Source organism: Notolepis coatsorum (genome assembly GCF_963971535.1).
Source record: "Notolepis coatsorum genome assembly, chromosome: 15".
NCBI lineage: Eukaryota > Metazoa > Chordata > Actinopteri > Aulopiformes > Paralepididae > Notolepis > Notolepis coatsorum.
Window position 1 is genome coordinate 76,565,315 of NC_140179.1, and position 14,297 is coordinate 76,579,611.

Genomic DNA, 14,297 nt, shown 5'->3' on the forward strand with positions numbered 1-14,297 from the left:
TCTGGTTTCAGTTCATTCTTAGTGAGATATAGGCCCTAGCAGAAGTGAATAATGGTACTATTGTCCAGGCTATATAAAGAGGCATATACATACATGATGCCAACATTTGCATATAACAATACGCAAAATTGCTTATTTTTAAAGCAAACTACAAAAAAATTCTCATATCCAAAAGTAGTAGATAGATAAATAGGTCATACATGTAGGTATGCATTTGGTTATAGGCAGGTGGGTGGGTTGTTATATATTATTATGTACGCAGTATACAGTATATGCATGTATGTACTGTGTGTATGTATGTTTGTATTAACATGTATCTTTTGAATGTATTCTGGTATTTTATAATATGCATATTTTTGTATTTTTGTATGTTTGATTTTATAAAACAGGGGAAGTTCTTGATAAGCCTCTAGGCTTCTAACTTCTCCTTCACAATCGTTATAACTTATTATGTATTGTTTTTACTTCTGTTTAACTGTGTTAATAAACAAACAAACAAACAAACAAACAAACAAACACGTAATCGTTGATGTATCGACAAATTACATGTTTGTGATGTTTATTGTCATTCAATTCAGTGCAAGGCGGTGGATGTTTTATCACTTTATTGATCACAAATTCATTTTCCCCACTGTCATCCTCTGTTTCCATGCATCATCATAGGCGCATGTGTCATTGTGTGTGTGTGTGTGTGTGGGGGGGGGGGGGGGCAGTTGGGGTGGAGATACAGTACAAAGGGGCTGATTCGCTCAGCAGCGAAGTGGCATTCATCCGGTTTCTACAGCAAGCAGTGCGTATGGCAGTGTTCTCGCTGATGTTCAACCCAGCAGCAACACTATAGCCAACTGTTCTGCAGAATATGTCTGCGTCATATTCAGCGTCCGTGCATGATGCTTCAAAGTAAGCTATTAATGAGAGGAAAGTAGCACGCAGTCAGAGAGGAAGAGGCAAACCCGAGAGAGGCAGGACTTCGCTGGAACAACCCTGCAGCAGTCTCCCTCCTCATGCTTCGTCCCGGGCACTTTTCCCCGTGCACACTGTCCCCACTCCTGTCGACATTATTATTGTGACATTATTTATTTTGATTTGTTGTTATTAAGGACGGAGAGAGGAGCCCGGGACCACCATGGAACTGCTTTGCCTCGAGCCGGACACAGTCGTGAGAGCCCAATCTGACCCAAACCTTCTCTGTGATGAGAGAGTGCTGCAGAGTTTATTAACTATTGAGGACAGGTTCTTACCACAGTGCTCCTATTTCCAATGCATCCAGAAGGATATTCAGCCCTACATGAGGCGAATGGTTGCAGGTTGGATGCACGAGGTTTGTGGGGCATTTTATTGCATTGATGTTGAATGTTTGTATAGTTCTGCAGTGGAGTGACGTTAGGTATTAGCCTGGGCATTTGGTATTTTGCACTATGTCCATAATTCGGGGTGACGAATACAACTGTCATGGCTTGTAACTGTGTTATACTGTATGGCCATTGAATGAGAATGACTCACCAAAAGGCGTGGGAGCCTCGGAAATTTCAACATGAAGAAAACACTCTGCTTCAAAAGTCTTAGCTAGCTATTTACATCATGAGCTAAAAGCTCAAACATCGGGATTTGTCATTCAGTTGATAACGCAGAAGAAAGACGAGGGTTTAAACTTAATTTACATAAAGAAAGTATCTACATGCACCCTCCCCAATAATTATAATACATTTTTGAAAAGGTTATTATTATGTCTTGCTTGTGGCGAGCTGCATGCATGCAACCACTTTAATTTCATGAAGTTAGCTTAAGTTTCAAGTGAAACTGTGTTTTCTCTATTGTCGGTGTATAATCGTTTTTCGAACAACGTCTTGACATGTTGCACACGTAGTGTTACGCTGGTAGACAAATAATTGATATTTGAATATGTTTTTTGAAGATATGATGGTTAACAAGCAAGATGAGTTATGTATGTTATATGGCGTGGGTGTTTTGGCTTGACTATACTTCCTAGTAGAAGACTATTGAGTGTGTGTGAGCCTTGTCTGATTTTAGCCTTTGATAAAGTATTAACATGTCGAATAATTTTCACTCATAACATGCACCTAGAAAACAAATAGGCCCAAGCCAAGCACTCTGTGTGTGATTTTTCTTTTGCTGCAAGGACTACAATCAATTTAGAATGTAGCATTATAGACTATGACAAGCCTAGTCTAATATAGCCTATTTAATAAAATAAAATGCATTTTCTCTCTTTCTATAGGTGTGTGAAGAGGAGAAGACCGAGCAGGATGTCTTTCCTCTGGCCATTAATTATTTGGACAGATTCTTGGCAGTTGTGCCCACCCGAAAGTGTTATTTGCAACTTCTGGGAGCAGTGTGCATGTTCCTCGCCTCCAAATTAAAGGACAGTCGGCCTCTAACAGCAGAAAAGTTATGCACGTATACGGACAACTCCATAACACCACGGGAACTGCTGGTAAGCATGGTAGTCTCTCTCCGAATAGCATCATCCATCAAGAGGTGTGAAGTCCTGTATCATTATTTGGCTGCAATTTTGAATTGGTTTGCAAAGGGTTTATTTCCTATTTTATCTAAATTAAGCTGCACACACAATACACAGGACAGGAACCATCTACATACAATACAATAACCAATTGGGACTGAAATGGCCTGTGGCGCCATCTAGTGGCTACAGTAGCCTACACGTTGACTGTTACAGCTCCCATGCATGTTGGAGATTAAATTACAGAAATGTTCTCTTATCAGCCTATAGGTCTACACTGCAGTCGATAGAATCTTCCAATTTATGTGGCACGGGAGACCAATGTCTTGACCCGTCAAACCGGAGACTTGGAGCTTGTAGCCGTTACCACAATACAGATATTGATGGTCAGCTCGTCCAGTTTAACTGATGACGACATAGGATGTTAATCCTGTGCAGCCCAATACCTACAGTATGTTGCCTACTTGTCTTATCCTATACACTAGTCTACAGGCTTTGGGGGAAATATTAATTATTTCTGTTTGATCCTCTAGTTTGGTGGTTCCCAAAATGGGGTCCTCAAGGATGAGGAATAGTTTGATTATTATTCACCAGAAGCTATTACCATAGATTAATGATTGATTGATTCATTTGATCACAAGTTTCACTCTCCCCACCCTTATCTCCTTACCTACTGTATAGACAATTATGGAATTCTGTACTCAATCATATACACAAGCAACACAAATCTTATCAGATGGGAAGAATCTTTCAAGATGGGTGTCCATGACCTCATCAATGTGAGAGTCCTTGCCTTGAGAAGGTTCTGGATTGGAACCTTCTCTTAGATTGTCGTAATGCTCTTGTTTCCTGGATATCCTCCCAGGATGCATAGAGAAGTCCATGTGTGCCAAATAATGGAAGACATGACAATGTTGTCGTTTTCCCCCCCCCTTGATGAAGCGCTGTTGCTGGTGCTTCAGCTGGTGGAGAGAGAAGTTCGGGGGATGGGGATAGGGGGGGGGGGGTTGTGTCTGGGGCAGCTGGCCAGGAAGTGAACACTGTACAGCAGACCCCCTTCCTACTCATCCACTGTCAACATGCTCCATGGGGGCTAGCATACTGTAGGCTAAACGTTAGCATGTGTGTGGTGTCCTGGGTTCGAGTAGGAAGCTACTCTATAGGCATTTGGGTGACTGTGTTCACTACATTCACGTTTTAGTTGACACAGCGAGTTCACAGCCAGAGTTTTCCTTTTCGTTCCGTGAACTAATTTATACAGATTAAACCAAGTTAACCTGTGTAGCCTTGTTATTATACTGTATGTGCATGTTATTAACTTGCTTCATTAGTTGCAACTCAAAGATATCACTGAGTTAAACTGGGCATAGACCAAGTGGAAATAACTACCTGGACCCTACAAAGTGTCTCTTTGCTGTAGTGATACATCTGGTTGCTTGTCTTTGGAGAAAAGGATAGTAGTATAAATAATGAAAGTGGTCCATTTTAATTATGTGCACTCTATATGTAATTGGGCCAGTTATACTAAGTTAAATCTACAGTAAGTAAAGAGCTGCCAATAATATAATACTGTTAAAATGTTTCCCAGCCTATCTACCACTCAACTCGTGGAGAAGTTACTCCACCATGACCAATTACCGATTAATGTGTCAGATCAGCTAGAAATAACGACCCATTCATTCAATCAGTCATTTAATTATGGTTATTGAATTACTTTCACTGAGACACACTGTGTGTAGCTGTGTCTGCTGTATGGCATTCTGAAAAGCAATGAAATGTTGACTGTGTAATGTAAAATCATTACACATCATAGAAAAACTGATGAAATGTTGAGGTTGATCCAACAAGTCGGATTACTTTTATGCAATGAAAGAATGACAACATAGTGTCACTTCCTTTTTCCCTGGGGGGTGCGTAGGAGTACTCTGTGTGAAAGCAGCTAGTCTCCACTGCTACGAAAAAGTACTGCAAACCCAGAGATGCTAGCCATAGTTGAGGCTTGTGACAGGAAGGATGTTGCTCTTTGGCAGGGCCTCTAAGCAGGGCAAGGCTCGTCACATGAGGCCAAAGGCAGAGAGGAATGAGAAAGGCATGCAGATAATAAGAGACGGCAAAGAAAGATAAAGAAGAGAGAGATGTTACTCGTATTACGGGTGTATTTCATCTTGGAATGAGTATCACCTGTTATATTTAATTGTTAATGGAAGCGTGGTATTATGTGATTGATTTCCCCCCCGATTAATCGATTTATTTTACAAATCAATAAAATTGCAAATAACTCATTCAGAATGATAAAAAGAAGCACAAGAAAATGACTAATCGACTAAAGAAAAGTCTTAGTCAGCAAAGACTCTAAATCTAAATTGACTAAGAGAAAGCAGCTCTAATGACAGAGCTTTTAGTTGACATCACTGAGTAATATAACCAGTACTAACTGTTCACTATAACCAAATCAAATCTGTAGTAATCTTTCATCTTTCTGGTGTATACAAACTCACAAATGAGATTAGAATTGAACATTGAGAACTTGAACATTCTAATGACGACGGCTACTGGCCATTGGAAGCTATCGAGTGGTAGAATCCTAAAATGGAATTCTGAGAAAGCATGAGGGGGGGGGGGGGGGGTGTTCACCTAGAACGGGTTCTAAAAACCCTTTTCTTCTCTTCCAGGAGTGGGAGCTGGTGGTATTGGGGAAGTTGAAGTGGAACATGGCGTCGGTCATTCCTAATGATTTCATAGAGCACATCATGCACCGGCTGCCACTGCCCAAAGACAAGCTGGCCGTTGTTCGCAAGCACTCGCAGACATTCATCGCTCTATGTGCAACAGGTAAGACTGCTACATATTTTTTATGTGCAACAGGTCAGACTGCTGCATGTTGTTTATGTGCAACAGGTCAGAATGCTACATATTGTTTATGTGCAACAGGTAAGACTGCTACATATCTTTTATGTGCAACAGGTCAGAATGCTACATATCTTTTATGTGCAACAGGTCAGACTGCTACATATCTTTTATGTGCAACAGGTCAGACTGCTGCATATTGTTTATGTGCAACAGGTCAGACTGCTGCATATTGTTTATGTGCAACAGGTCAGAATGCTACATATATTTTATGTGCAACAGGTCAGACTGCTGCATATTGTTTATGTGCAACAGGTCAGACTGCTGCATATTGTTTATGTGCAACAGGTCAGAATGCTGCATATTATTTATGTGCAACAGGTCAGACTGCTGCATATTGTTTATGTGCAACAGGTCAGACTGCTGCATATTGTTTATGTGCAACAGGTCAGAATGCTGCATATTGTTTATGTGCAACAGGTAAGACTGCTGCACATAGTTTTGAGGGATGCACCAATGACAATATTTCCACAGCAGATACCAATTCCGAGTCCTAAACTAAAAAAGTGTCCGATCCAGAGTAGGGGAGAACGGGGATAGTTGTCACACTGTTTACTCTAGTGTGAATTTCTCATCATCAAAGCATCTTTCAATAATCATTCCTACATTAAATTGAAGCTTAAGATGTTGGCTTGAAATGTGTATCCCTCTCATTTTCCAACGTATTGTAACAAAGAGACACTCTGACACATTGTGACAACCAACCCCATCATGGGGATGGTTGTCACCATGTGTTTTAATGGGACAAATCTTAAAAAGAAGACAAGAAAAACAGCCCAGACACACATAAACATTATTTGTGCAAAGTTTGGGAAAGATTTGCTGAGATTTAGAGGTAGCACACAGCATGTGAAATATATGAAAGAGATGAGCTCCAGAATCTCTTTCCAATACTCCTGCATCTTGTCACACAGTAGCTTGTTTTTAAGCCTGATTCTGGTGCACCCCATAATCGTTTCATGCACTTCTTCTTACTGCTTTTACTTACTGTACTTATTCCCACATCCACCAGAATATTCCCCCACACACGCAAACATTCCCCCATCGTGAGTCATCAGTGATGATGACACGCCTCTGACCTCCTTCCTCTCCCAACATGGTTCTCTGGGCTTTAGTAGTAGACCAAGGAGAGTAGAGAGAGTAGAGACTAGGGCTGTCCCCGACTAAGGATTTGGATAGTCGACTATGATTGGCCAAAATTTGCCGTTAGTCGACTATTAGTCGAAAAAGAAAAAAAGTATAATTTAAAAAAAATAAAAAATGTATCATTACATTTGGGCTGTGTGGGGGTGCTTAATGTCTGAAGGAGTCGACTGAAGGCTTCTTGTCCTCTGTAAAAGCATGCAATTGGTCCACTGATGGATACATCTTGATATTTGTCTAGTCTAGTGTGTTCATTAGATGGGTGAAATCCTCTTTCAGTGCCTCTGTACCTGTTTTCGTAGGCAGTTAGCCTCTGGTATGCGTGCCATTAGCGTTAGCCACGCTTCTAGGCCTCTTTTCTTTTGGAAAGAATGATATAAAATGTTTGAAAAATAAATCGAATTTTTAATTTTTTTGTATTCGACTAAGAGGTTGGCAGTCGACTACGGCTCCTTTCGACCGATTAGTAGACTAATCGACTAATAGGGGTCAGCCCTCCACGCACACACACACACACACACACACACACACACACACACACACACACACACACACACACAATAATGCTAATGATAGAGCATCGCCGTCGGTTGTGTGATAGTAAAGGGCTAACTTTCTGTATTGTCACAGTGAAAGGGTTAACCGGCTGTCGTGTGGCAGTGAAAGGGTTAAGCAACACAGACTCAGAAGAAGTCCTCTCAGGCCTTTCGCCTCAGGGTGAATTCCAAAGGCGTTCCTCTCTGCCTGTATTAGAAAACCCCAGATTCATCCTTTTCATACCCTGAAGAGACGACGCCACCACCTGGTACAGTTATTAATACAGCATTCTACTATCACAAGGTTTTATCTCTCCATGTGCCACATCTCCCAGCCGCCTGATTACTTTTACCAACGGATTTCCAGTTCCGCGTTCTGCGATCTGATTGGCCACTGACGTTTCTGGTCACGCCAATTGTGTGACGCCTGTTTCTATCGCCGGTTAAGCTTAGGCACTCTTTCGAAGTTGGTTAAGGTTAGAGTTTGTCTTAGAGCAGGGCTATAGAACACCAGCCCTGATTCCAAACTCTAACCTTAACCAACTTCGAAAGAGCTTAAGAGCTAAGCTTAACCAGTGATAAACTAGGCGTTAGGTCGTTTGCGGCTGTTCGAGGCGGAAATGGGCGTGTCACGCGATTGGGCGCACATGTCACATGACCAGAAACGTCAGTGGCCAATCAGATCGCACCAGAAACGTCAGTGGCCAATCAGATCGCAGAACGCGAACGTGGAACTGGAAATCCGTTGGTAAAAAACTAGACGCCTCCCAGCCAGTTAAATGAAGGGAATAAAACAGTAAGTAATGAAAGCTACTTAAATGTAACAAGACCCTTTGTGTGCGCCAATGAATGAATGAATGAATGACATGTTTTATTTAAAATGGACACCACAGCTACATTGGACCAGTCACAGTGGACAGACCACATGTGTTGTTTTGCGTGTTTATAGCACAAGTGCTAGTTTTCAACACTAGTCCATTTAGGCTTTTCTAAAAGATAGAATAAAATGAACAGTATAATACAGAATTAAAATCACAAATCAGAACAAATAATTACCAGAAGAGTCCTTGATCAAAACAACAAAACCAGTCCACATAATGTGAGCACTGCTGCTTTGATTTCAGCGATACTTTTAGTCCTCTGTTGAAGACTTTGGTATTGGAGCTGACCAATAAGCATGTACTTACTAGAGCCAGTTATTGAAACCATTGGCCCATTCAAAGAATTTAACCCACCCTTTTAGTGCAGTTTTAGTGTCCCATTCTTTTCCTTTTTTATTTGGGCGTGTTTCAGTGGTCGCCTCTACTATTCCTAAGCAGCTGGTTATATCCAAGCTGCTACAAAACAGCCATAGTGGTAAAAAAAAAAGGGGGACCTGCTTGTGGTTTTTCAGTAATGTAAATGTTTGGAGTTTTATATGGAGTCGAGATGTTATTCTCTCATGATGGATGAGCTCCTCCTATGGACAGCTGGGCTCTGGGGGAGAAGAGAGACGTAATGCAGCGCCCCAACAAGCCGATCTCCATAGGTTAGCTGTCGCAGTCCTTTCTGAGAGAGAGGGGGGGGGGGGGAGACAGGGGGGGGGGGGGGAGAGTAGAGAAAGGATAGGTAGAACTTGAATTGATAGAACAGTTAATGGAGAGAGAGAGAGTGTAGAGAAAGGATAGGTAGAACTTGAATTGATAGAACAGTTAACAGAGAGAGAGTGTAGAGAAAGGATAGGTAGAACTTGAATCGATAGAACAGTTATCAGAGAGACAGAGAGATAGAGAGAGAGGATAGGTAGAACTTGAATCGATAGAAGAGTTATCAGAGAGAGAGAGAGAGAGAGAGAGAGGATAGGTAGGACTTGAATCGATAGAACAGTTATCAGAGAGAGAGAGAGAGAGAGAGAGAGGATAGGTAGAACTTGAATCGATAGAACAGTTATCGGAGAGTAGAGAGAGAGAGAGAGAGGATAGGTAGAACTTGAATCGATAGAACAGTTATCGGTTCAAATATAAATTCTTGAACCGTCTAAATTCTTGTGGCCGACTAGAATCATAAGAAGTCGGGTCAGTGTCCTAAAAACCTCCAAAATGGCTTCACCTTTAACCACTGGGAGACTACTCTCGTAAGAAGTACCTCCCAGTGCTGAACAACTTCCATGAGAACAGGGTTCGCACAAGGTCCTTGAAGTGCTTAAAGCAGGGGTTCTCAAACTGTTTTATATTGCGACCCCATTTTATTTAGGAATTCCATGAACTAAAATCTCACTAATAACATTTTACCCTATTGGTAAACAAACGTATTATTGAAAATATACACTATGACTGCTGATTTGACAGGATTACGGTCTTTACGCTTGGATACATTTTGGAAAAAAAACACAACATTATGTCATACAGTCTAGAGAGATTTATGACGTGATGTCATTTTGGTACCGGCACCGGACCCGTCAGCCTAAATCTGACGAGTCGCTGTCTCGCGTGCAACTGATTTTCCTAATTTCTTCGCGTGTGATGCTCTAGCTGGCAAGCAGGCCAAGAAGATGCTTAAAAAAACAGCATTTAAAAGTGAATTGTATCCTTCGAGTGACATCATTGAAAATGAAAAACAGTGCTTGGAAAAGTACTTAAAAGTCCTTTAATTTCATTTTGCAATGTCTGTGGGAAGTCCCTGTGAGAATGTTGGGGTGGTGTCTCATATTCTTCTTGCAGTAATTCCAGTTTGACTGGCACACTCGTAGAACTGTTTTAAAGTGCTAATGTGTAATTGTGGCTAGGGCTGGGTGGTTAATGGCTTTAACGATTTTGGCTTCTCACGATCATGAAAACAAAAATGATCAAGATCAAACGATTATTGTGCTGCATGCCGCGTTGCTCTCATTTAGTCTTGTGTTGTAAACGCAGTGCACCCTTCCTTGACAGCCATGCGTTCTGCCCCCCCCCCCCCAACCCCCATTCTTTGGTAACTTGTAGAAGCTGACAGAAGGGCAGCCTTTGGTCAAGAAGAAAGGTAAAACTAATTTGTCGTCATATGATGTTCTCAAATCGAGGAGTAATCGTGTTTAATAATTGTGATTATGAGGGCGGCTACGTGGTGCAGTGGGCAAGGCGCTCACCACGAATACTGGAGGCTGGGCTCAAACAGATCATCTCCCTGTTCGAGCCCAGCGCTCCACATTGCTTTCAGTTTAGCTGGTCGTCCGCACTAATACACATTGGCAGTATTAGGGGGAGGGAAACTGATGGGTGGGGAACGGGCGTTGTGGACAGCGACTCCTACAGGTCGGTTGGTGCGCCTGCGCAGTAGAATCAGGAAGCGACGGGGGCGGGGCCCCTCCAAAGTCCAGACCCCCGACGCTGAAAGATCGAGCTGCGCAGGTGGAAAGATGCGACTGCTGTTACCTCGAGTATCAGAGGGGACTCGTGCTTAGTCCACACATTGCAGCCGGCTTGTGGGAGGCATGAAACAGCGTTCAAAGACAGGGGAGGGTTGAATTGGACGATACGAAATTGGGATGGGAGAAAAAAGTGGATCAAAAAAATAATTGTGATTATGATTTTTGCCATAATGTTATGCAGCCCGTGAGCCCGTATTTGTGGTGTCTGCTGACTGTGAGTGGTATGGTTTTGGTGTTTTCAACACATTTCCTTTCGCATCTGTTCTGTGTGCTTTCTTTATTGCATGCAGACTTTCTGCAGAGTGAATTCTTGGTTTCTTGGTGATCGAAGTGGTGGCTGTGTATTTTTTATATTAAATTAAAAAAAAATTAAATACCCCACATTCTGTGCACAAAGAAACAATCACGTCTCATTCATTCTACAGGGTTCGCACAAGGTCCTTGAAGTGCTTAAAGTGCTTGATTTTTTCCAATTTCTTAACACAAGGTGCTTAAAAAGTCCTTGAAATTCAAATCAACCATTCGCATTGAACATTTTGTTCATCCATGAGGAAATTGTTCTGAATCAAGAAATATATATATTTTTATTTAAAGTGTAATTAATTGTCAGAAATTGGTTTTAAGCCATAAAAAATAAATGCATATAAAAAACAGCATTTAAAAGTGAATTGGATCCTTTTAAATGCCCTTTTAACTCATTCAGCGCTGGGGATTAGCCATGGCCCTGTGGTCGCATTGCCACGCTTTAAAATATAGGACTGAGTCACCTTGTTTGTAGAGCTATAACTATATTCTATATTATAGCTATGGATACAATACTATGGCCCATTTGACATCACCTATCTATCTTTAAATATGTGAGAAAGAATACATTTTTCCATCCATACGTTCCTGTGTTATACCGTGGTGAATATAAGTATGGTTTTAGAGCGGTCTAGGGTAATTCATGAAATCCTGAGTTAAAGCCCTATACGTCGATTCCACTATAGACGTTGCCATTTCTTGCCTGTATACGCTATTATCCCGAAATCAAATCTACATCATAGCTATTATGTTCCATCATGAATGCATGAAAGTGGGGGGGGGGGTCGTTTCTGATTATTTGATTGTCAGTAACGGCATTCGCATTGAACACTAAAAGCGGTTATCAGCCCGATCGGTATGAAAGCATTGCAGGATTGTACGTCAAATCGTCCATACCTGTGACCGGGACTCGGGAGTATTCCAAAAATAATATTCCAATTGTTTGATCGCCATCTGGTATATCCAATGTCCATTTGGTCGACGGCATAATCCACCACAACATATGGATCAGAGATATTTGACGCGCTTCGATGGAACCGGCAGAACGGCTGCCCTCGCCCGACAAGGAAACATGAAACCGTCCCATAGAGAAAGATACAAGGGTATGAAGGGTGCTCGATAACGCCGTCTAGCATGATGCGGCCAGTATTGCACTTTTACAATTCTCATGAGGATTCCCCATGTTAACCCAGAGTCCGTGTGCCTGTAATGAATAGAAATATTGAATAAAAGAAATAGCGATCAAATAACGTGGTTGGCGTTCAACGGTTGTCGGACAAACGCGTATATAATCGTTGTTGGCAGCCATTGAGTTAAAATAAAAACGGTGCTTGGAAAAGTACTGGAAAGTCCTTGAATTTCATTTTGCAATGTCTGGGAACCCTGATTCTAGGCCTGGTATGGTGAGAAGGCTGGCCGAGCTGGTCGCACCATTTGAGGCTGTAGCAGCTGAAGTGAGTGGTGCGTTGAAGCGCCTGTGCTCACTATTTGTTCTGTTCATGCTCCAGAGCTTAACTTCATTAGTAGGAAAATTACACATTGTCACTTTAGTGAGTTTGATCAGTACACATATGATTAGGGTTGGGTACCTTTCACATTTGAACCGATACCGGTACTCAACGGTACCTTTTTTCGGTACTTTAGTCTCTAAAAATGTAATCTACCTACCTCAGTTGTAAAAAAGAAAAGAAAAAAAAATCCAAATTTCTAATAATTTATTATCACTATTATTTATTTAGAACAATTTGTTAATATATACTGTATATAATATATAATATTGCAGCGAGCGTTGTCTGCATCTAGCTTCGTAAAGTGTAACAACACTTGCGACTGTTTTCGGCTTGCCATTGCCCCCCGACTGCTTTGTTGTTGAATCAAGTCAAATCCTAGGTAAGCGTGTATTGTGTGTGTGAACGTGCGGCACACTTCATAGGTTTCGTTTCACGGTAAACGAAACGTTGATGTCATCGGACTTAATATATATATATATATATAAAAAATTACAGTACCGAAATGTGGCACCGGCGGATCTCACATGAATCGGTACTCAGTAGTACCGACGTGATTCGGTCGGTACCCTTAATTCTGTTCAGTTTGGTACCCATCCCTACCTATGATAGCTGCCATATTACAATCTTAGATAAAGTTGTCATGGAAACCGGTGTTTGTTGGTTGTGGACTGGTGATGTGGTACCATGGCAACGGCATCATTTGGATGAGTATTCTAGTGGAAGCTGATATGTAATAAATGTGTATATTGATCCCACTCTGGATGTCCCGCCAGACATAACGACTAACTAACATTACTACCAGCCGTGTAAATGTCTGTCTGTCCCTGACTGACTGAGTGAGTGACTTTGAGTGTTGACACTTCCTGTGTCTGTTGTTTCAAATTAAAAGTCCTCTGGCGTTTCATACTCGTTCTGGCCATACACTGACCTCATTTTGACAAGGCTCCCGAATGGAGTGTTTTCTTTTTTTCCCCTTTTCTTTTTTCTGCAACCAAACGACCAATGAAAACTTAGTTGTCCAACATTTGGTAAACTATTTGGGGGAAGCCCCACCAAGGAGGATATAAAACGTCCTGTGTAAAGCCCCACCAAGGAGGATATAAAACGTCCTGTGTAAAGCCCCACCAAGGAGGATATAAAACGTCCTGTGTAAAGCCCCACCAAGGAGGATATAAAACGTCCTGTGTAAAGCCCCACCAAGGAGGATATAAAACGTCCTGTGTAAAGCCCCACCAAGGAGGATATAAAACGTCCTGTGTAAAGCCAACCAAGGAGGATATAAAACGTCCTGTGTAAAGCCCCACCAAGGAGGATATAAAACGTCCTGTGTAAAGCCCCACCAAGGAGGATATAAAACGTCCTGTGTAAAGCCCCACCAAGGAGGATATAAAACATGTAATATACAAGGAAATTACCTTTCTATCCATTCAAGCTCTGTGGAAAGAAAGACACACCAGTCTGTACTAGAGAGCCAAGACCTGTCTCTACTGGGGAAGATAAGATAAGATATTCCTTTATCGATCCCCTTGGGGAAATTCAGGCGTCATAGCAGCAGCATGGGGGAGGGGGGGTACAGGTAGTAAAAACAAGCAGTGTAAACAATATAACAAATCAATATAATTAACTAACTAACTAACTGAAGTGAGTATTCACATACGGTGCAGTATGCATAAGGTAGTGTTATCCTTTTTAGGTTCCTAGTAGTTGTAGTTGGATGTCTGGCAGCAGTCCCTGCCCACTGTTGTGGAGCCTGATGGCCGCTGGTATGAAGGACTGGCCCAGGTGGTTAGTTGAGTGTTGGGGGCCAGTCTGTACTGGAGAGCCAAGGCCCATCTCTACTGGGGAAGCATGGTGTCTTTAGAAAGCCACCAAGAGCAGATTCAAGATTCAAGAGTTTTATTCATCACATACATACCAGGGCATACAGTGAAATGCGGTTGGTCATGCCCACTTCGATTGTGCAATAAAAACAATAGTAATAGTAATAATAATAAAAAGATAACTAGATTAGACATGGTAAATAGACATGT

At 41.7% G+C, this 14,297-nt stretch overlaps 1 protein-coding gene across 1 annotated transcript in view; it reads left to right on the forward strand.

Annotated features, from left to right (window-relative positions):
• The first annotated feature begins 787 nt into the window (after positions 1-787).
• The window catches only part of LOC311241383 (G1/S-specific cyclin-D2-like), a 34,601-nt gene continuing 21,091 nt past the window's right edge, over positions 788-14,297 (forward strand). The window contains exons 1-3 of the mRNA XM_084330187.1: positions 788-1,321; positions 2,240-2,455; positions 5,155-5,314. Of these exons, the coding sequence (XP_084186313.1) occupies positions 1,127-1,321; positions 2,240-2,455; positions 5,155-5,314 (571 nt within the window). The 5' untranslated portion in view covers positions 788-1,126. The remainder of the gene's footprint in view (positions 1,322-2,239; positions 2,456-5,154; positions 5,315-14,297) is intronic.